Here is a 23,942-nt window from a genome sequence, read left to right on the forward strand (position 1 = left end):
CCTCTGAATCAGATCGTTGACCAGTGTTTATTTTGATTTAACCCTGTAGGAAAACTTTGGGTGCGGAGTATGAAGGTGGCCTATAACATCCTCCACAAGCTGGGGAGCAAGCAGGAACCTATGGTCAGACCTGGAGACCGGGTGAGTACGGGGAGGGAGGTAACCAATAACAGAGGGAGAGAGGAAGGAATGGATGGAGTTGGGGATAGGTGAAGGGGGTGGGGAGAGATGGATGTAGTGAAGGAGGGATAAAGAGATGGGGTAGGGAGAAAATGGGTGAAGGAGGGTGGGAGTGATGAAGGGGTGGATGGATTAAGGGAGGTGCGAGGGAGAGGGGGAGAGAGGGAATGGTTGAGGGGGGGGAAGGAGAGAGGGAAGGAATGACGGAGAGTTGGAGGAAGGGAGGCCTGTGCTTGAGCTCCAGCGTCTGTCTACGTGCAGAGTGAATCTTACCTAGCAGCAAGCAGAATCATGTCCACTACAGGATCCAAGATAAGCACCAGCCATCAGGCTTAATGTTCTGTGTTCAGGCTCAGGACATGGCCTAGGATTAGGTACTTCACTGGCCACTGTTATCTATCATGACTGTATCTGAGAGTTACTGTACACTCTCCCTTTAGATCTTCACAATCTTTACTACTGTTATCTTTACTACTGTTATCTTTACTACTGTTATCTTTACTACTGTTATCTTTACTACTGTTATCTTTACTACTGCCATCTTTACTACTGCCATCTTTACTACTGTTATCTTTACTACTGCCATCTTTACTACTGCCATCTTTACTACTGCCATCTTTACCACTGCCATCTTTACCACTGCCATTATTTACAACTCACGGTATACATTAACACAACATGTCGCCAGCTTTGAATTACGAGTAGAGGATTGTAATGAACTATAAACTTTCCATATTGTTCCAATCTGTGTTCGCCAAGTCTCCTCGTCATCCATCCTATTATGAGGATGTTGCTTTGTTCCTTTCATCTAGGTAGGGTTATTCCCCTCTGCTTGCTTGGTAGGACATATGGGCCCTGGTCAAAAGTAGTCCACTATAAAGGCAACAGTATGCTATTTGGGACGCAACCAAGCTGGCGTCATGCCAGTGTTTCCTTGTTAACTAGAGGAGTAGTTAATTACTGTACAGAACGTTTCTTCTCCCACCCCCTCCCTGTAAATTACAAAGTAGCATTGACTAGACTTTTCATAAAGAGTTTATTGAAGCCTATAATAAGTCCCTCTAGAGCTGCGTGGAGGTTTATCAGGATGGGATGTGTCACGGCTCACACGGTAACAGCACGGAAATAGAGGAAAAAATATTTTTTCAGGGTGACATTGAACACTCTGAAAAAAGATTTTACAGCACCCAGAAATGGCAGTTGTTTGTATTGACACAGTCTGTATGGAAAAGGGAATTCAAGGAAAGCATGGAGTTGTTTAACTACGAACTGTTCCTCACGGGACAACGCTCTTAAATACAGGTAAGGTTACCTGCTGTAGCTAGCTATAGTAACCTTATCCTTTTGAACACGACCGGGCTTGGTCAATGACTGTCACAAATGGCACCCTATTCCCTATAGGGCTCAGGTCAAAAGTAGTGCACTATATAGGGAATAGGGTGCCATTTGAGACTGTATGTAGAGGACATGCAGTAATGTGGTACTGTGTTCCATCCATGGAGGTGCACACTTCCACCCCCAGATGCTGTTCAGTCAGGGCTACAGTATGGTTCTCTGTCCAACATGGGAACCATTAACAGCACTTAGAACTACATTTACTGTTATCGAGCGCACACACACACACACTGTTATCAGTCCTACCACCAGGCCAGACATGCAGCCTGGTTCACATCTGATCCAACATGCAGTAACACCAGATAACAAGGATCTAGGATCTAGGAAGTTGTCCTTTTTTGTGTTGAGAAGCATTGTAATTTTGTGTGATCTGCTCCTCTCTGTTGGGGCCTGCTGGAGCTGAGAGCTGCATTAGGCAGATGAAAGTGTCTGGAGGAGATAACATCGTGTGTGTGTGTGTGTGTGTGTGTGTGTGTGTGTGTGTGTGTGTGTGTGTGTGTGTGTGGTGTGTGTGTGTGTGTGTGTGTGTGTGTGTGTGTGTGTGTGTGTGTGTGTGTGTGTGTGTGTGTGTGTGTGTGTGTGTGTGTGTGTGTGTGTGTGTGTGTGTGTGTGTGTGTGTGTGTGTGTGTGTGTGTGTGTGTGAGAGAGATATGTTTACTGTTCAAAAACAATGTGTTTCACTTTTGTTTATCTATTTCAGTTGCTTTGGCAATGTAAACATGTGTTTCCCATGCCAATAAAGCCCTTTGAATTGAAGTGAGATAGTGAGAGAGAGGCCAGATGCTCAGTGAGAGGTCTGCATCCCACCGTTCTGATAAGGCTGCCTGCCTTGCTGCTGACGCTCAATCGGCCCCTTTGTAGACAAAGATTACGTCCCAAACGGCACCCTATTCTATTTACAGTGTACTACTTCTGACCAAGGCCCATAGGGCTCTGTTAAAAAATAGTGCACTTTATAGGGAATATGGTGCCATTTGGGAAGCAACCAAACTCATTTTCTGACTCCAGTGTTGAGGAGAAAAGGCCCTCTTTTTGAACCAGGTTTAGACATCACCAATCATCTGTCAGTGGGTGAAAATAAACTCCCTCAACAGGCTGACTTCACTGGGCTCATGGGATAATGTTAACAGCATGGTTTCATATCTTAGCATGTTGTCATATTTTATGAGCTTTGAGTTTGGGCTGCATTTGGGACCTTGTCATCACAACACTGACCTAAAACGCCTCAGTTTCCGATGATTGATGAGATTTCAGACATACAGATTTTCTGCTGCTTCTTAACCGATATGGACAAATTTACAGACCTTAGATTATCAGCACATATGAAGGGTTTCCACTTTACTAAAATCTCCTTTCTTTCAAGTCAGAAAGCATACCATGTTTGAGCTTTTTCCACAAACCTCCCCCTTTAAAGTCAGAATGCATATAGAGGATATCTATTGGTAACCTAACCAATTGTATATGGGTGGGTTAGTGGGTGATTTCCCATTACTGTTATATAATGACCACTTCTGTCTAACCTTGATGTGATTTATCTGTCCACAGGTAGCTCTGGTCTTTCCCAACAACGACCCGGCTGCCTTCATGGTTGCCTTTTACGGCTGCCTACTGGCCGAACTTGTCCCTGTGCCAATTGAAGTGCCACTTACGAGAAAGGTAAGGCCGCACACACGTGCACGCAAGCGCACACACACCACACACACACTTGTGTACGTGTGTGTCCTCCTCGGTCATCCTTTGCAGTCAGGAGATCAGTCTGGTCCCTTCTCTAGTGAAGTTGGAGGTCAGAGTGGAGAATAGCTGTTGGCTACACAGTGTGTAGAACCAGAAGACTGGGGGGAGTTTTTCACTAGTGAACAGGTCTGTCTTGTAAATAAAAATAGAGAAAATACTAAAGAATGGAGGCTCCTGGAAGTTGGTGGTGTGTTCTTCTGTTATGATGCAACTCACGTCCTAATGTGACTCAGTCTGCCTGCCTGCCCTGACCAGTTCTGGCTCTGTGGTTCAGTCGGAGGATCAAAGCATGTAATTCTGGCCATAGGGAGGAGGTCTGGGGAAGAGGAGGTCTGGGGGAGGTGGAGAACATCCAGAGAGATAGCAGTCAGTAGTGCATTGATGTGTCCTATGCTACAGGGGCAAACAGAGCACAGGTTCTGTCCTATATAGGGAATAGGGTGCCATTTGGGATGTAGCCACTCTCTCCAACAGGGCCAGTCAGACAGAGGCAGACTCAGGCAGTGAGGCTGGAGCTGAAGTCATCCTGATAACTGGAGGGTGATCAACAGGGGGAAGTGATTTGGGAGCAGTTGGTTCTCTCTGGATGAGGCTGTTTTGCAAATAGTCACCCTATTCCCTATGTAGTATACTACTTTTGACCAGGTCCCACAGGAATATGGTGCTATCTGGGACACATACAGATTTATCTTCATAGAGGAGGACTAAAGCTATGTCACCACTCTGTGCTGAGGGGGAGTCACTTGGCTTATTAACACAGTTGTGGGCAAGTGTCCTCTTCCAGGGGTGTACTTTTACATCAAAGCTTCTTCAAGCTACAGAAACAGGAGAGAGAGGCTCCAGCCCTATGAGCTGTTCTGGCTTGGACAAGGCTTACTTTACCTACAGTTGTCATAGTGTAATATTTCTGGAGGGGGCCATAGAGAAACCAGACGGCCATGATGTCTCCACAGCATCTGGATCCAATGGGGATTATTAAACAAGACTTTGTAGTTCCACTCTCTGTGGGAGAACATCACTGGTATAATGCTCAGATATGGTCAGATCAGTGTTACGGGAAGCAGGTATCCTAGTGGTTAAGAGCGCTGGGTCAGTAATTGAAAGGTTGCTGGTTCAAATCTCTCAGCCAACTAGGTAAGAAATCTGTTGATGTGCCCTTGAGCAAGGCACTTAACCCTAATTGCTCCTGTAAATCACTCTGGATAAGAGTGTCTGCTAAATGACAAAAATGTAAATGTAAAATGTCCTCATAACATTGTATTATGTTATGCTGCAGTAATAATGGGAAAATATAGCAAGCAATGCATTTCAGCAATTTACAGGCACTGTATACACTGTGTACAAACATTAAGAACACCTGCTCTTTCCATGACAGACTCACCAGGTGAATCCATCTGAAATATATAATCCCTTATTGATGTCTCTTGTTAAATCCACTTCAGTCATCGTAGCTGAAGGGGAGGAGACAGGTTAAATAAGGATTTTAAGCCTTGAGCCAATTGAGACATGGATTGTGTATGTGTGCCAGTCAGAGGGTGAATGGGCAAGACAAAAGATTGAAGTGCCTTTCAACAGAGTATGGTAGTAGGTGCCAGGCGTACCGGTTGGTGTCAAGAAATGCGAGGCTGCTGGGTTGTTCATGCTCAACAGTTTCCCGTATGTATTAAGAATGGTCCATTCAGCCAAAGGACATCCAGACAACTTGACACAATTGTCTTGCTTTTACAGTATTTGGAGGTATCAGATATCTGAGTACTATGCAGAGATAGGAGCCATACAGTACACCAAAGGCTCTGAATTGTACAAATCAGAAGGATATCCCACCCCTTTGTGGGATCAAATGTTCTAAAATAAGCTGCATAACAAAAAGGAAACAACCTTTAATCTAACTGCACTGTCCAATTTACAGTAGCTATTACAGTGAAAGAATACCATGCTATTGTTTGAGGAGAGTGCACCATTTCGAACTTGAAAAGTTTATATTAAACTAATTAGGCACATTTGGGCAGTCTTGATACAAAATGTTGAACATAAATGCAATGGTTCGTTGGATCAGTCTTAAACTTTGCACTTACACTACTGCCATCTAGTTTTGGAATAATATCGGCAAAATCTAAATTGCACCTGGGCTGGAATAATACATTATGTCCTTTCTCTTGCATTTTAAAGATGATGATACAAAAAAAGACAAAAGAACGGTTGTTGTTTTCTTTGTATTATCTTTTACCAGATCTATTGTGTTATATTCTCCTACATTCCTTTCACATTTCCACAAAAAACATTTTTTTCCTTTGAAATGGTACCAAGAATATGCATATCCTTGCTTCAGGGCCTGAGCTACAGGAAGTTAGATTTGGGTATGTCATTTTTGGCCCAAAAAATTAAAAAGGGGCGGATTCTTAAGAAGTTAATGCAGCCAAACTCATCACATTAATCCAAATATCCTCAACGGAACCTTGGGACAAGCCGTCAGAAAGAATCTGTCACGGTTGTCGTAGGGTAGAGCGGACCAAGACGCAGCGGGAATATGTGCACTCATCTTCTTTTATTATACGGACAAAGAAGGTAAACCAAAATAAATACATACACAACAACAAATAACAGGCCAGTAAGGCACAGAGCTATACACAGCACAATCTCCCACAAAATACCAACACATACCTATTTATAGGACCCTCAATCAGAGGCAACAAGAAAACACCTGCCTCCAATTGAGAGTCCAACCCCCAATTACCTAAACATAGAAATACAAATGACTAGACTAAACATAGAAATACATAGAACATTGCCCAAAACCCGGAATAATAAATCAAACACCCCACTAAACACACAACCACCCCGAACCACATAAAACAAATACCCCCTGCCACGTCCTGACCAAACTACAATAACAAATAACCCCTATTACTGGTCAGGACGTGACAGAATCAGAAAGATTTGACCGCAGTTTACTGTACATGTCACAGATAGGAGCTTAGTTACCAGCATCTTTGTTAATATGGCTGGTTAAAAAAACTAAAAATACTCTGAAAACCGTATATTTCATTCTCCCTGCAACTAGCACAAAACCAATGTGCCTGATATGCACTGAGTCCGTAGCTCTTGTGAAAAGTGCCAATGTTAAGCGCCTTTATAACACCAGGCATAGTGAATTTGATCAGATGTATCCCCTGAACACGGAGGTGAGAACGAACAAGATTCACCAACTCAAATCCCAATATGAGAGGTCCACTAAAGTCCTTGTCAATTCCCTGACAGGCCAACAACATGCAATGGAGTGTTCACTGAGGATACATGTTCAGACGATGAGTTGGTAAAAGAATGCATATGAGAAGTTGCTGACACCTTGCTTGAAGGTAAACAAAAAGATGAGCTCAAGGAAAAGATCAAACAGATCCCACTGTCACATTCCACAGCAATGAGGACAACTGAAAAATTAGCTGAAGATTTAACTTCACAACTTGATGAGGCCATTCAGAATGCACCATGCATTTCATTAGCTCTGGATGAATCAACAGATAACACTGACAATGCCCAGCTTCTGGTGTTTGTCAGGTTTTATAATGAAACAATGAAGAAATGTTGTGAGGAGCTGTTGAGCTTAACAAATCTAGAAGCACATACGCGGGGTGAGGATATCTATGAGGTCATCAAAGGGATGCTGACAAAAAGGGGGCGAGATCTGAAGTCAGTATTCTCCATCAGCACAGATGGCACTCCAGCCATGATGGGAAGAGGGAGAGGACTGGTTGTACATTTGAAAGAGGACCATCCTGACCTGACATCATATCACTGCATCATCCATCAATCTGTCCTGTGTACCAGTCTGGGAAAATAGTATTCTGAGGTCATGACAACGATTATGAAACTGATCACCTTTTTGAGCGCAGCATCATCCCTACAACACCGCCTGCTACGAGGCATTTTGTGTGTAGGGTGTGTGATATGTTAACAGCAGTACGGGCTTTCCAGAAGAAATTAGAGCTTTTCAAGAATGATCTCGTCCACTTCCCCAATCTTCTGGTGCAAACGCAGGGAGACAAAGATGTTCCCAACCATGTTGATTTCATCCAGAAGCTGATGGATCATTTCAAGGCTCGATTTAATGACTTCACTGTTGGAAGAGAACATCCAAACCCCCTTCTTGGTCACAAAGAAGCAAAACAGATTTTCATATGGGTAGATGTTACATCACTGCAAATGGAGTTGATTGAGCTGCAAGAAAATGTGTCTTTGAAGGCGCAGGCTGGTGATTGTGACCCTGTCACTTTCTGGGGGAAGATGGTGCCTGCAGCTGATGTCCCTGTTCTCAAGAAACTGGCACTATACAGTTCCACTCAAAAGTTTGGACACTTTTTTTGAGATTCTTCAATGTAGCCAACCTTTACCTTGATGACAGCTTTGCACACTCTTGTCATTCTCTCAACCAGCTTCACCTGGAATGCATTTAAATTAACAGGTGTGCTTTTAAAAGTTAATTTGTGGAATTTATTTCCTTCTTTAATGCGTTTGAGTCAATCAATTGTGTTGTGACAAGGTAGGGGTGGTATACAGAAGATAGCCCTATTTGGTTAAAGACCAAGTCCATATTATGGCAAGAATAAGCAAAGATAAATGACAGTCCAGCATTACTTTAAGACGTGAAGGTCAGCCAATACGGAACATTTGCAGTCGCAAAAACCATCAAGCACTATGATGAAACTGGCTCTCATGAGGACCGTAACAGGAAAGGAAGACCCATTGTTACCTCTGCTGCAGAGGACAAGATCATTAGAGTTACCAGCCTCAGAAATTGCAGCCCAAATAAATGCTTCACAGAGTTCAAGTAACAGACACATCTCAACATCAATTGTTCAGAGGAGACTGTGTGAATCAGGCTTTCATGGTAGAATTGTTGCAAAGAAACCACTGCTAAAGGACACCAATAAGAACAAGAGACTTGCTTGGGTCAAGAAACACGAGCAATGGACATTATACCGGTGGAATTCTGTCCTTTGGGATTCCTTTGGGAAATTTGAGATTCTTGGTTCCAACCGGCATGTCTTTGTGAGACGCAGAGTAGGCGAACAGATGATCTCCGTATGTGTGGTTCCCACCGTGAAGCATGTAGGACGTGGTGTGATGGTGCTTTGCTGGTGACACTGTCTGTGATTTATTTAGAATTCAAGGCACACTTAACCATCCTGGCTACCACAGAGATTTACCATCTCATCTGGTTTGCACTTAGTGGGACAATCATTTGTTTTTCAACAGGACAATGACCCTAAACACACCTCCAGGCTGTGTTTGACCAAGAAGGAGCGTAATGGAGTGCTGCATCAGATGATCTGGCCTCCACAATCACCCGACCTCAACCCAATTGAGATGGTTTTGGATGAGTTGGCCCGCAGAGTGAAAGCAAAGCAGCCAACAAATGCTCAGCAAATGTGGGAACTCCTTCAAGACTATTGGAAAAGCCTTCCAATTGAAGCTGGTTGAGAGAATGCCAAGAGGGTGGCTACTTTAAAGAATCTCAAATATAAAATATATTTTTGGAATTGAGTAACACTTTTTTGGTTACTACATTATTTTATATGTGTTATTTCATAGTTTTGATATAGCTGTGTCCAAACTTTTGACTGTAAAGTCACAAGTAACTTTATTAAAATCAAATACCGCACCAGGCTCACCAATGAACACTTGCACCGGTGTCTGAGTTGCTCTCACACCATTTTTGCCTAAGTTCAAAGCATTGGCAGGAGACGACGGGGAATTCCTCTCATTAATGCAGGGCAAGACCCAGAGTGACTTCTACATGAATATTACATGGCCCACAGTGACGTTCTGTGCATTCAGATTATTATTTTTGCTCAACTCTCCTTTGTTCTCCAGAAAACATGCACTTTTATTTCATTTAAATATATATTTTTTTTTTATTCAAAGGTCATGTACACTGGTTCACAGTGCATAGACAATTATGCAACCACTTTTGTACTTCAGCAATGCCTATGTTTGTTGCTACGCTGTACCACAGCGCCGATAAAGGAAAATATCCATCCGGACTTTTGTGTAACTGGACCTTCTCAAATAGTAGTACCCCTGCTTTAAAGCATTCACTTTAACAGGGTGTATTAACATGTGTCTCAATAAAACAGTTTGAATAATTCTAGATATTGAAGTAACAGTAGAATGGATAGATGGATAATAGTGTCTGCTAATTAGCATATATTATATTATGCCTATAAGACAACTCTGCCTCTCAAGTCTGCATGCAGCCAGTAGCTCACACATAGTCGTCCCACACACACACTCGACTGTGATGGAACTCAAGTGAAGGAACATCACCAGTTGAGGAGTAACTAGCCGCTCCCTTCCCCTTCAGCCTTCCCTCCCCTTTTACCCTTCACCGCTTCCTTCACCCTTCCCTCCCATTTTACCCTTCACCGTTTCCCTCACCCTTCCCTCCCCTTTTACCCTTCACTGTTCCCTTCCCTCCCCCTTTACCCTTTACCCTTCCCTCCCCCCTTTTACCCTTCACTGTTCCCTTCCCTCCCCTTTTACCCTTCACCGCTTCCTTCCCCCTTCCCTCCCATTTTACCCTTCACTGTTCCCTTCCCTCCCCCTTTACCCTTTACCCTTCCCTCCCCCCTTTTACCCTTCACTGTTCCCTTCCCTCCCATTTTACCCTTCACTGTTCCCTTCCCTCCCCCTTTACCCTTTACCCTTCCCTCCCCCCTTTTACCCTTCACCGCTTCCCTCACCCTTCCCTCCCCCGTTTACCCTTCACTGTTCCCTTCCCTCCCCCCTTTACCCTTCCCTTCCCTCCCCCGTTTACCCTTCACTGTTCCCTTCCCTTCCCTCCCCCCTTTACCCTTCCCTCCCCCCTTTACCCTTCCCTTCCCTCCCCCTTTACCCTTCCCTTCCCTCCCCCTTTACCCTTCCCTTCCCTCCCCCTTTACCCTTCACCCTTCCCTCCCCCTTCACCCTTCCCTTCCCTCCCCCCTTTAGCCTTCACTGTTCCCTCCCCCCTTTACCCTTCACCCTTCCCTCCCCCTTTACCCTTCACCCTTCCCTCCCCTCTTTACCCTTCACCCCCCCAAGCTCTCTCTTGTTTTACCCCTACCACCTCACCTCTCTGCCTTTTCCCATCTTGCTTACTCACACACATTCACACATCCCTCTCTTTCTTGCCCTCTCTGCTTTCTCTCTGCTGTCTCTTCCCATCTCCGTCTGTTTCCCTTCATCCCGGCTCAATTAGATATTCTGCTGACTCAGGTTCAGCTGATGCAGGAAGACAGGCAGGCAGGAAGACAGGCAGGCAGGAAGACAGGCAGGCAGGAAGACAGGCAGGCAGGAAGACAGGCAGGCAGGAAGACAGACAGACAGGCATGAAGACAGACAGGCAGGAAGACAGACAGGCAGGAAGACAGACAGGCAGGCAGGAAGACAGACAGGCAGGAAGACAGACAGGCATGCAGGCAGGGCTATGGGCCCAGTTTAAGCAGAGAGATGGGGTCTGAGACAGAAAGGCTGCATACTCTAGTATAGAATAGGAAACCCCCTAGCTCAGGGCTGCAGGGCCTGCTTTCATTAGTGTTACTGTCTCCTCCATATGAGCTGGTGTGGGCCCACACACACTGTCAGAGAGAGGGGGGGGGGGGGGACCATGCAGTGTGTGTGAACGGCAGGATGATATCACTGTTTTTCTAAAGTAATATACCCTCTTAAAAGTCGTAAAACATCAGATAAAAAGACAATGTGTGTATAGAGAATATAAAATACACCTAATTAATGTGCAATATGAAAACAAAAGCAATGTTGACTGAGTCTTTCCTCCTTTGACCATCTTCTCTCTCTCTCTCTCCAGGATGCAGGGAGCCAGCAGATAGGCTTTCTGCTGGGGAGCTGTGGGGTGACGGTTGCCTTGACGAGTGACGCCTGCCATAAAGGCCTTCCCAAGAGCACCACAGGGGAGATCCCACAGTTCAAAGGTCAGCAACTGTGTCAAAGCATGTGACGCACCACCGCATGATGTGATCCTGTCATGCTGTCATATGTGATGCTGTGTCAGATGGTTTTCATAAGATACTACAGCCACAAAAACAGAATTCCAATATGGCTGTCTGTTCACCCATCACAGACTCATTGACTTGTATAGAGATAACCATTCCAGGAATTATATTTTAGTGTGTCTAAAGCAGCACGAGGTTCTGTAGTACCAGGGTGTATTGAAATGCAACACTGATATCAAACAGGTTTTTAGTTTGGTGATTTTATTGCTCCTCTCCAAAACAAATGAGAGACTTGGAATGGAAGGATAAGCAGGCAGAAGAGACGTGATTAAATAGGAGGGCAGGTTTGTTTTAGTACACATACTGCATATAGAATTGTTTAGTACACAGACTGCATATAGAATTGTTTAGTACACAGTAGCTGCATATAGAATGGTTTAGTACACAGTAGCTGCATATAGAATGGTTTTAGGACACAGTCGCTTCATATAGAATGGTTTAGTACACAGTAGCTGCATATAGAATGACCCACTGTGTGGGGAACAGAGCAGTCAGAGAGAGAGGGATGAGAGAAAGAGAGATGAGGGAGGGAGAGAGAGCTCAGTGTCATTTTTTTCCTTCATTTTAGGCAAGTCAGTTAAGAACAAATTCTTATTTACAATGACGGCCTACCCCGGCCAAACCCTAACCCGGGTGACGTTGGGCTAATTGTGCGCTGCCCTATGGCACTCCCAATCTTTGCCGGTTGTGATACAGCCTGGAATCAAACCAGGGTCTGTAGTGACGCCTCTAGTACTGAGATGCAGTGCCTTAGACCGCTGCACCACTCGGGAGCCCCATTGTGCATACTCCTCAGTATTGGCTTTATAAATAGAAACATGATGCCAACCAGTGGATTTAAAGCTGTTATTTTAGCATTGATGACATAAGTCAGGGCTGAATAGAGGGCTGGCTATGGAAACCCTACATACAATACTGGGACACAGCCTGGGTCAGGCCCAGGATGCGTCCCAAAAAGCCCCTTATGGGCCCTGGTCAAAAGTAGTGCACTACATACAGTAGGGACGCAAAACCCAGCATCAATCGGGATGAGTGCTCATTGATCGCTTCAGGGTAATCACTAGACTAGCTGTCTCCATTGGCTTCGGCTAATGGGGATCCTAATAAATCCAATCAAAATCACATCACATCAAATGGCAGATTGTGACTGGCTCTCTAATGCGTTGATTGTCTTTTCTTTGGTCTCGGTCCTAATAACTCTCTTTGATCTGTCTGTCTGTTTGTCTGTCTGTCTCTCCGTCCAGGCTGGCCAAAGCTACTGTGGTTTGTGACTGAATCTAAGCACTTATCCAAACCCCCCAGAGACTGGTTCCCCCATATCAAGGATGCAAATAACGACACAGCCTATATTGAGGTAACACACAGATCTGTTATGTCTTTGACTGCTTGTGCAACAACGTCAATGTTTTTCAGGATGTTCCCACCTTGTACCAAGATAAAGTTCATCACCACAATAATGTTGTTTTTGCTGTCTGGTTTCTTCTCCCATTGATTTTGACTGCTATTCCCCTGGGTCTGTTTAACAAGTATCTCACTCTTGACAACACAGAGTGATTGGATTGACTGAAGTCTATATTGTATATTATATATGTCTATATCATTCATAATACGAAGAGAGGTGTTGCTGTTATTGATTAACTACAGCTAGATCACGTATTATATGCTCTGCTAAGTGCACAGCTCTCATAGGGATGTCTAGGCTAACTGCAAACAGCAGTTGTTTGGTGTAATTGTCAATCGATCTGCTTGTGATTGCCGATCAATATGCTTCATGGGGTTTGATTATCATTGTCTGTCTGGCGATTGGATATTCAGTTGCTGCTTCTGTATGGGAGACAAAATGTATTTCCCAAATGACACCCTTTCCCCTACATAGTGCACTACTTTTGACCTGGGTCCTGGTCAAAGGTAGTGCACTATAAACGGAATAGCAAGACGCCCGAGACCAGTCAATCCAGTCAGATAATGTGATTTGTTTTCATTTACTTTGGCTCTTTTTACTCAGCCAGGCGGTAATTAAACCAGAGGCGTAGATATTCTATGTTGATTGTGAAGTGAGTGAAAAGATCACAATTAAATAGAGAGAAGAAGATGATGGAACATCATTGGAGCAGACTTCCGGGATTGTCTGCATCCAAAATGGCACCTTATTCCCTATACCATTGGGGGCGCGGCCCTGAGCCAGACCCTGAGCTCATCTGTGTGACTTGTTTGTTTATAGTTATATCGCTCAGTTTTCTTTTGTTTTTTCTAAATCCAAGCGAGTTGCAAGTTTGAAAGTGGATTGTACGGGGCATGTGTGACCTTCTTAATCCTAATCGGTGTAATATGAGGAAAACTTTCCAATCACTACCGGAGGTTGTATGGATTCCATTAGTACATCAACCACCATCACCTACTCCCCTGCATTTCTGCTCTCTTTCCCAGATAAAACTCACTTTCTCCAAAACAGCATTGCCTTGCCTGATGGTTGTTCTACAAAGTCAAAAAGGGAAACCAAGAAGAAGCGAGGCTCAAGAGGTGGTGTTAGGAACAGGCTATGGAGGCGGGGAAGCTGGCACCCGCCCCCGGTGACCACCCTGTCAAATGTGACGTCACTAAATAATAACCTGGAAGAGTTAGCAGCGAGGGCTGAATTTGAAGACTTTAGGAGAAGTAATTGAATCTGCTTTACAGAAACGTGGCTCAAGCAGGACAATATTGATGTGAACATTGATGGATACACTGTCATTAGAGCAGATGGAGACAAAACAACGTCACCTAAATCAATAGGCGGGGGGGGGGGGCTATGTATCTCTGTAGATAATACTTGGGCCACGCAGTGTAATGTGATTGAACAAGTGTGCACCAGAGACAGATTCTTGTTGTATCATTCAGGCCATTCTATCTACCACGTGAGTTTGGACAGATTACCATTACTCTGGCCTATGTGCCTGGACCTAACAATAAGGAAGCTGCTGACAGGATTACAGACTGTTTCAATGCTGCTCTTTCACGATCAGCTGACCAGACAGTATTTGTGCTTGGGGATTTTAATACGATCTCCCTTTCTGCGCACCTCCCCACTCTGCAACAGTACAATATGTCACCTGTCCAACTCGCTCAACTCACATCCTGGACCAGTGTTATGGCAACATAGAGGACGCATACAAGGCAGTGTGCAGAGCACCCATCAGGAAATCAGACCATAACGTTATCCATCTCCTACCGAGATACAGGCAGCAGGTGAAGCGTAAATAACCTGTAGAGAAATCCATTCCGGTGTGAACAGAGGAGAGTAGGGAGGAGCTCAAGGATTGCTTTGATGTCACACTGGGAGGTGTTCTTTGACTCGTGCAGGGATCCCCACGAGATGACTGACAGCACCACATCATACATCCAGTTCTGTAAGGATACTGTCATTAACACAAAAACTTTCGGAGTATTTCCCAACAACAAGCCCTGGGTAGCTAAGGACTTGAAAATGTGCCTCAATGAAAGGAAGTTTGCTTTCCTGAAAGGAGATACTGATGCTGTAAAGGAGAAAGAAAATTAATTCAGGTCAAAAATGTGGAAAGCTAAAAAGGACTTCAAGGATGAAGTAGAGCAGAGGTTCTGTCCAGCCAATCCAAGACAAGCATGGGAAGGGCTTAATGCAATGGAAAGGAAAAGAGGGAACAATACAGTTGCAGACTGTTCATCCTTTGTAAATGACCTTAACTGTTTCTATGAAAGATTTGGCACCGTCGATTTCAAAGATGAATGTAAATAAATATGTGAGAGCATCCCCAAATCCTCTCCTGTCCACATAACAAAGGTGGCTTCATGCTTGTCACATATTGAGCCACACAAAGCAACGGGCCCAGACGGTCTACTGGACAAGGTACTGAAGGTCTGCGCCGACCAGCTCAAGGGAGTCTTCACATGACTGTTTCATCTCCTGCTCAGTACCTGCACAGTGCCAAACTCCTGAAGGTGTTGACCATTGTACCAGTCCCTAAGAAGTCAGGGGCCAAATCACCAAATGACTTTCTGGCCAAATGCATGGAAAGGGTTGTTAGTAAGCACCTTACCCTGTCCATAGCAGATCAACTGGACCCGTTACAGTTTGCCTATTAGTCACAGAGGTGGACTGAGGATGCTGCCCTGACCTTGGTGAACATGGTGGCTAGTCACCTCCAACATGCTAAATCATATCATCACAGAGAGGGACTGAGGATGCTGCCCTGACCTTGGTGAACATGGTGGCTAGTCACCTCCAACATGCTAAATCATATCATCACAGAGGTGGACTGAGGATGCTACCCTGACCTTGGTGAACATGGTGGCTAGTCACCTCCAACATGCTAAATCATATCATCACAGAGAGGGACTGAGGATGCTGCCCTGACCTTGGTGAACATGGTGGCTAGTCACCTCCAACATGCTAAATCATATCATCACAGAGAGGGACTGAGGATGCTACCCTGACCTTGGTGAACATGGTGGCTAGTCACCTCCAACATGCTAAATCATATCATCACAGAGGTGGACTGAGGATGCTACCCTGACCTTGGTGAACATGGTGGCTAGTCACCTCCAACATGCTAAATCATATCATCACAGAGAGGGACTGAGGATGCTACCCTGACATTGGTGAACATGGTGGCTAGTCACCTCCAACATGCTAAATCATATCATCACAGAGAGGGACTGAGGATGCTACCCTGACCTTGGTGAACATGGTGGCTAGTCACCTCCAACATGCTAAATCATATCATCACAGAGAGGGACTGAGGATGCTACCCTGACCTTGGTGAACATGGTGGCTAGTCACCTCCAACATGCTAAATCATATCATCACAGAGAGGGACTGAGGATGCTACCCTGACCTTGGTGAACATGGTGGCTAGTCACCTCCAACATGCTAAATCATATCATCACAGAGAGGGACTGAGGATGCTACCCTGACCTTGGTGAACATGGTGGCTAGTCACCTCCAACATGCTAAATCATATCATCACAGAGAGGGACTGAGGATGCTACCCTGACCTTGGTGAACATGGTGGCTAGTCACCTCCAACATGCTAAATCATATCATCACAGAGGTGGACTGAGGATGCTACCCTGACCTTGGTGAATATGGTGGCTAGTCACCTCCAACATGCTAAATCATATGCACACATTTAATTTATTGATTTTAGTTCCGCTTTCAAGACAATGCAAATACACACACTTCCTCAAACGACTACTGGACCTGAATGTCAACGGAGGCCCCACGGGTTGGATCAAGGACTTTTTAACTGACCGCCCACAGAGTGTCCTCATGAATGGGGCCCTCTCTGATGAACTGACCCTGAACTCACCCAGGGCTGTGTCCTTTCACCGTTGTTGTTCTCTGTCTACACTAATGAGATGAAGAGCCAAGGAAACAATGTGAGCATTTTCAAGTACGCAGATGACATGGCTCTGGTGGGACTCTTTTTAAAGATGCTACGTCAGATGTGGACAGCTGTTTTAAACAGACCAACAACATTCAAGAATGGAATAGACAAAGGAGCTGATCATCAATGGCAACAACTTACCAATATCCCAACCACTGTCTCTGAATGACCAACAAGTGGAGGTGGTTGAGTGTTTTAAATACCTTGGGACACAAATTGATTGAACAAGCTGAGTTTTGACCAAGCTGAGTTTTACAGAGAATGCATACTATTTTTTTTAAAAGTAAACCAGCGCCTGTTTTTAATCAGGAAATGTAAGGAGTTTGGGGTCAGTCAAGATGTTCTGGAGAGGGTGTATAGCAGCTTGGTGGAGAGCATCCTCACGTTCATTATGACAGACTGGTATGGTAATCTGAGTGTGAGGAGCAAAAGCAAACTGACCAGAATAGTAAACACAGCCAGCAAAGTAATTAGTTGACCACAGGCACATTTGAGAAGTCTGTTCCGCAAGGCAACCAAAAAGAAGGCACTGGCTGTTGTTGGTGACCCCCCACACCATCTACACCCTCAGTTAAAGAGGCTTCTCTCTGGCCGACGCTTCAGAATGCCCATGGTCAAGAAGAACGTGTTCAAACATTAATTCGTTCCTTGTGCTGTTGGACTACTAAATGCAAAGTATATTTTGTCAGTATATTTACTTATCTATCCAGTGCAGTTGGGACAGCGGTCAGTTGTGAGTGAATGTATCAATGTCCTCGGTTTTTAGTGTATGCAACATGACTGGTTTAAATGTGTATGATGTGAGAATGTATGTGATCATTTTAATGGAAGGTGATGCCAAAGAAAAATGTCCATCCAGGATGGACAATAAAGTTTAATTCTACAGTATTATATAGTGCAGTACATATGACCAAAGCCCTAGTCAAAAGGTCCTGTGTGGCTCAGTTGGTAGAACATGGTGTTTGCAACACCAGGGTTGTGGGTTTGAGTCTCACGGGGGACCAGTACGGAGAAAAAAATGTATGAAATGAAATGTATGCATTCACTACTGTAAGTTGCTCTGGATAAGAGTGTCTGCTAAAATGACTAAAATGTAAATGTAAAAATGTAAAAGTAGTGCACTTTATAGGGAATAGGGTGCCATTTGGGATGGGTCCATTGTTTGTTGAAGTCTAGACAGAATCCAAAATTGCTGTAATCGGTAGTGATCTTTTTGGTACTTTTGGCATACTCAAGGTACTTTCCTACTCAGTCCACACATTTTTCTAGTCCTCTCCTTAGTCAAACAGACATTTACAAGATAAATGTTCAGCAATGGCTTACAAGAAATTGCCTCGTCAATTCTACAAAGGAAAATGTATCCAGAAATATATTTTGATCTGGACTTAGTCTTTTAGACAAATGGTTGTTTTCGTAGTCGTGCATCACTAGACATGTAAGGCTGAGCAGATATCTGGATATGCATCACTCTTCTCAATGTAATACTACTTCAGATAGTCTGTAAGATTTAGAGCATGAAGGTCTGTTATAATGACTAATGACTGGCTAACTTTTAAAGAGCGACTGCCCATAAAAAGCAACTTCTTGTTTTGAAAATCGCCTATGTGGCATTGATATGAGTCGTAAACATTTATTATCGTGCAAAAATTGACTACAAAGTGTAAATAGAATCATTTTGGTCATAAAGTCAGTCTCGTCCAAAACTGAGATTTGTGAGATGATAGGGGAAAACATTTTGTCACGGAATGAAGGGTAACACAACAGGTTTCCTTGGGTTGGGTTTATTTTAATCCTGCCCACAGCTGGCAGCACCCAAGTAATCATACATTCGTAGCGCAGCTGACCCGATCGTAATGCCCATGGTAAAAATTGATTTGACATACGATATCCCTATGGGGCTAGTTAGGGACCAATGCACATGGGACAATACCTTAAAAGGTCAATAGCTAAAAATGTCAATGACTTAACCTCAAACCAATTATAAATTGTAGAAATTCATATACAAATATTGAAAGCATTTAATCAGACAACTAAAAGATGTGCAACATGAAAATATTGTCCCATTTACATTGTGTAATTTGATGGTCCCTAACTATCCCCAGAGATAGGCTATCCAAAGTCAAACCAACTTTGCCATGGTCGCACACCAGCCGACTGAAGCTAATTGGCTAAATAATTTGGCTAACTCTTCCCACCTGCGAACACACGAGACACCCACATCAAACCACACCCCGAAACCAACTCCCGTTTTAATTCAGTCATGGCTGCTAGCATTTCTTAATGAACCAAGTCTAAAATGAGGCGAGATCAGGAAGTACAGTCCACCTTTAATATTTTTGTTCCATCTCCCTGTCTCTTAGTGCAGATTAAAAAATCTATGGTATAATCCATCTACATGTTGAGTGCTGTTCTCCCATTAGTTAGGTTGAGAAAAAATATACTGTGAATAATGAATGTTGCTGCTATTCATTCCTGAGGGTCCCAAATGGCCCCATATTCCCTATATAGCAGGGCTGTTCAATGTTGGTCCTGGAGGAACAAAACACTTCTGGTTTTCATCCTAAACTTCTAATCAGGGACTGATTCAATCAAGGGACACCAGGTGGGACACCAGGTGAGTGCAATTAACTACCAGGTAGAAACAAAAAACAGAAGTGTTTTGACCCTCCAGGACCAGATTTGAACAGCCCTGCTATATACTGTAGTGTACTACTTTTGACTAGGGTTCATAGGGCTCTGGTCAAAAGTAGTGCACTATGTAGGGAATAGGATGCATTTTGGGAGGTACCCTCAGACAGATGGAATGCTTGCTCTCTGTCTCTATCAATTCAGTTTCAATTCAATTTAATGGCTTTATTGGCATGGGAAACATATGTTTACATTGCCAAAACAAGTGAAATAGATAATTAACAAAAGTGAAATAAACAATAAAAAATGTACAGTAAACATTACACTCACAAAAGTTCCAAAAGAATAAAGACATTTCAAATGTCATATTATGAATATAATAACAGTGTTGTAATGATATGCAAATAGTTAAAGTAGAGAAGGAAAAATAAACAAGTATTTTTCTCTCTCTCTCTCTCTCTCTCTCTGTGCTCAGTCAGGCAGTGGCTGATGCTGACAGTAGTCTGTATAGTGTTTATGTTGTGTTGCTCTAAGCTAGCTCTGTGGTCGTTCATCAGACTGACTGGAGGAGACCTAGCCTAGACAGCACCATGGCTTTATTAGAGTGAACATTGTCATTCCGGTCCTCAGATCTAGTACTGTGTGTGTCTACTAGGACTGGGATGGGTCTGGTCTGAGAGACAGGATGTTACTGCCTGATTGTTAAAGGCAGAATTTGAGTTTCACAACATGGCAATAGCACTGCCCTAGGCAGAACACATCATCTGTTAAGAGGCATTATGGGTATTCTCAATACTAGCGACTGATAATTAATCAGATATATAACAGGAGTGGCTTTACAAGCAGTGTTTGAAATGAGCCATGGTTTGTCTGTACTGTAATTAGCAGGTGGCGTCTAATAACATGATCGTACAGTAGGTAGGGGAAATAATGGGCATTACAGCATATGTGTAATGATGGTCTGCGTTGCTGCTTTGTGACTGTGATACACAGCATCCTAACTCCTGCTCTCTGTCTCTCTCTCGCTCTCTCTGTGTGTGTCTGTCACTCTCTCGCTCTCTCTGTGTGTGTCTGTCGCTCTCTCCTCACCTCTTCCCTCTCTCACCTGCAGTATAAGACGTGTAAGGACGGCAGTGTGCTGGGAGTGACAGTGATGAGGATAGCTCTGCTGACTCACTGTCAGGCCCTCACCCAGTCCTGTGGATACACAGAAGGTGGGAGCCTGCAGCCGTCTCCGATAAGACATTCTACAGAAGTCATAGCACTAAGACTGCTATGGGAGACATAAAACATGCATTAGAGAAATACTTTTTCATTACAATTGGATTTTCTCTTGCCATCTTTCACTTGTCTGGGTGTTGTGCTTCTCACAACAGTCATTGGTCTAAACCCCATCTCTCACAGTAATGATCATGCATTGTGTACATAGAATCTAACATGTCATGTGTCTGGGTTACTGTTTGAGATGCCTATGTTGGATTAAACTCTTATGTGCTCTGTTATGTCTCTCTCTCTCTCTCGCTCTCTCTGCCTCTCTCACTCTGTGTCTCTCTCTCTCTCTCTGTGTCTCTGTGTCTCTCTCTCTCTGCCTCTCTGTCTCTGTGTCTCTCTCTCTGTCTCTCTCTCTCTCTGCCTCTGTGTCTCTGTGTCTCTCTCTCTGTCTCTCTGTCTCTCTGTCTCTCTCACTCTCTCTGTGTCTCTCTCTCCCCTGCAGCTGAGACCATAGTGAATGTATTAGACTTTAAGAAGGACGTGGGGCTGTGGCATGGTATTCTCACGGTGAGGACCTTCCAGCAGGGCTTTGATACACACACACGTCTGCACAGGGCTTAGAGGGCTCGTTAAAGATGATTATATTCTTACGATGTTTTCTTTGAGCACCATTTTGAAATGGGATTTATATTATCAGAGAGGATTTTTACCACTGTTTAAATGTGTTCTCCCAAATCCAATTATAAGGAACAGTGAATATATTCTAATGTGTAGCCACGGGGACTTTAGTCTCTGTTGTGTTAGAGCAATATAGTCTGCATCCCAAATGGCATCCTATTACCTATAGGGTGCACTACTTTTTACAATGGCCCATAAGGCTCTGTACTATAAAGGTGAAAGGGTGCCGTTTGGGATGCATAGTGCATACACTAATTAATCAGAGTTTTAACCAATGAGATCTCATATCAGTTTTCCTAATTAGCCTCGAAGAATCCTGATAATTACCAGTCTTGATTGAGTCTTGACTTCCATGTAATAACGGCTCTGATTAATATGTCTCTCCTGTTGCAGAGTGTGATGAACATGATGCATGTTATCAGTATACCCTACTCACTGATGAAGGTCAACCCACTGTCCTGGATCCAGAAAGTGTGCCAATACAAAGGTCTGGATTCACCACCTCTCCATTCACTCAAGCTTCAGCTAATATACTGTAGATGCATGTGTATTTGACAATTGATATTGTTTAATAATATTGCTTTTTACTTGGTTGTAAGGATGGTTTCATGTACAGTTGAAACTGTTACTTCACTGTTAGCATTTTGATAACATTGGAGTAACATCAAAAGTGATATCTTCTGAATGTTATTGGGCTATTATAATAGCCCATAATACTGAACTTGCATTTTGACCACACTGATTGACTTCTTTTTTTTCTTCATGTGAACTGTCCTTAACCCTTCCCATGGTGTGATCCATCCCACAGCGAAGGTGGCATGTGTAAAGTCCAGGGACATGCACTGGGCCTTGGTGGCCCACAAGGACCAGAGGGACATCAACCTGAGCTCACTACGCATGCTGGTGGTGGCCGATGGATCCAACCCCTGTAAGACCACACTACTGTCTCTCTCACTCTGTCTCTCTCTCTCACTCTGTCTCTCTCTCTCAGTCTCTCTCTCTCACTCAGTCTCTCTGTCTTTCTCTGTCTCTCTCTCTCACTCAGTCTCTCTCTCTCACTCAGTCTCTCTCTCTCACTCAGTCTCTCTCTCTCTCACTCAGTCTCTCTCTCTCACTCAGTCTCTCTGTCTTTCTCTGTCTCGCTCTGCCTCTCTCTCTCTCACTCTGTCTCTCTGTCTCTCTTTCTCTCCCTCTGTCTCTCTCTCTCACTCTGTCTCTCTCTCTCACTCAGTCTCTCTGTCTTTCTCTGTCTCGCTCTGCCTCTCTCTCTTTCTCTCACTCTGTCTTTCTCTGTCTCGCTCTGCCTCTTTCTCTCACTCTGTCTTTCTCTGTCTCGCTCTGCCTCTCTCTCTCTCTTTCTCTCACTCTGTCTCTCTCTCGCTCTGCCTCTCTCTCTCTCTCTTTCTCTCACTCTGTCTCTCTGTCTCGCTCTGCCTCTCTCTCTCTGTCTCTCTGTCTCGCTCTGCCTCTCTCTCTCTGTCTTTCTCTCACTCTGTCTCTCTGTCTCGCTCTGCCTCTCTCTCTCTCTCTCTGTCTTTCTCTCACTCTGTCTCTCTGTCTCGCTCTGCCTCTCTCTCTCTGTCTCTCTGTCTCTCTCTGTCTCGCTCTGCCTCTCTCTCTCTCTCACTCTGTCTCTCTTTCTCTCACTCTGTCTTTCTCTGTCTCGCTCTGCATCTCTCTCTCTCTGTGTCTCTGTCTGTCTCTCTCTCTTACTCTCACTGTCTCTCTGTCTCGCTCTGCCTCTCTCTTTCTCTCTCTTTCTCACTCTCACTCTCTCTTTCTCTCTCTCACTCAGTCTCTGTCTTTCTCTGTCTCGCTCTGCCTCTCTCTCTCTCTCTCTGTCTTTCTCTCACTCTGTCTCTCTGTCTCGTTCTGCCTCTCTCTCTCGCTCTCTCTCACTCTGTCTCTCTCTCTCTCTCTCTCTCTCTCTGTGGCTCTGTCTCTCTCGCTCACTCTCACTGTCTCTCTGTCTTTCTCTGTCTCGCTCTGCCTCTCTCTTTCTCTCTCTCTCTCTCTAAAAATGAATTCTAGAAATGTATCAGATAGGGTAAAATATTGTGTCGAACTATAGTACTGTAACTCTGTCCATGTTCATGATGCAGGTCTCATAGAATGTCCCTTTGTCACCTAGGCTAAGTAGTCTTATACCTTTAGTCTTGATTCCGACTACAGGGACTTGTAATGAAGTATAATGTAACCAATATATAATTCACCAAGCAGCTGCCATGGAACCATTACAGTAATCTACCACTGCTGCTGTAAACACTAACACTACGTACCACTGCTACATTTGTATAGCTTAAGATGCAGTTGAAGTTGGAAGTTTACATACACTTAGGTTGGACTCATTAAAACAAATTTTTCAACCACTTCACAAATGTCTTGTTAACAAACTATAGTTTTGGCAAGTCAGGGAGGACATCGTACATGACACAAGTCATTTTTCCAACAATTGTTTACAGACAGATTATTTCACTTATCACAATTCCAGTGGGTCAGAAGTGTACATACACTAAATTGACTGTGCCTTTAATTTTCTGCAATTTTCCAAGCTGTTTATGTCATGGCTTTAGAAGCTTCTGATAGGCTAATTGACATAATTTGAGTCAATTGGAGGTGTACCTGTGGATGCATTTCAAGGCCTACCTTCAAACTCAGTGCC

General features: G+C 44.0%; 1 protein-coding gene across 11 annotated transcripts in view; it reads left to right on the forward strand.

Annotated features, from left to right (window-relative positions):
- Positions 1–23,942, forward strand: part of dip2ca (disco-interacting protein 2 homolog Ca) — a 236,232-nt gene that overhangs the window by 171,208 nt on the left and 41,082 nt on the right. For all 11 annotated transcript variants that reach the window (XM_082973357.1, XM_082973359.1, XM_082973358.1 and 8 more), the window contains 8 exons: positions 50–141; positions 3,121–3,231; positions 11,156–11,279; positions 12,605–12,714; positions 20,502–20,604; positions 21,105–21,169; positions 21,674–21,767; positions 22,089–22,208. In XM_082973357.1, the coding sequence (XP_082829483.1) occupies positions 50–141; positions 3,121–3,231; positions 11,156–11,279; positions 12,605–12,714; positions 20,502–20,604; positions 21,105–21,169; positions 21,674–21,767; positions 22,089–22,208 (819 nt within the window). The remainder of the gene's footprint in view (positions 1–49; positions 142–3,120; positions 3,232–11,155; positions 11,280–12,604; positions 12,715–20,501; positions 20,605–21,104; positions 21,170–21,673; positions 21,768–22,088; positions 22,209–23,942) is intronic.

The sequence above is a fragment of the Salmo salar genome, chromosome 03, assembly GCF_965601325.2.
Source record: "Salmo salar chromosome 03, fSalSal1, whole genome shotgun sequence".
Classification (NCBI taxonomy): domain Eukaryota; kingdom Metazoa; phylum Chordata; class Actinopteri; order Salmoniformes; family Salmonidae; genus Salmo; species Salmo salar.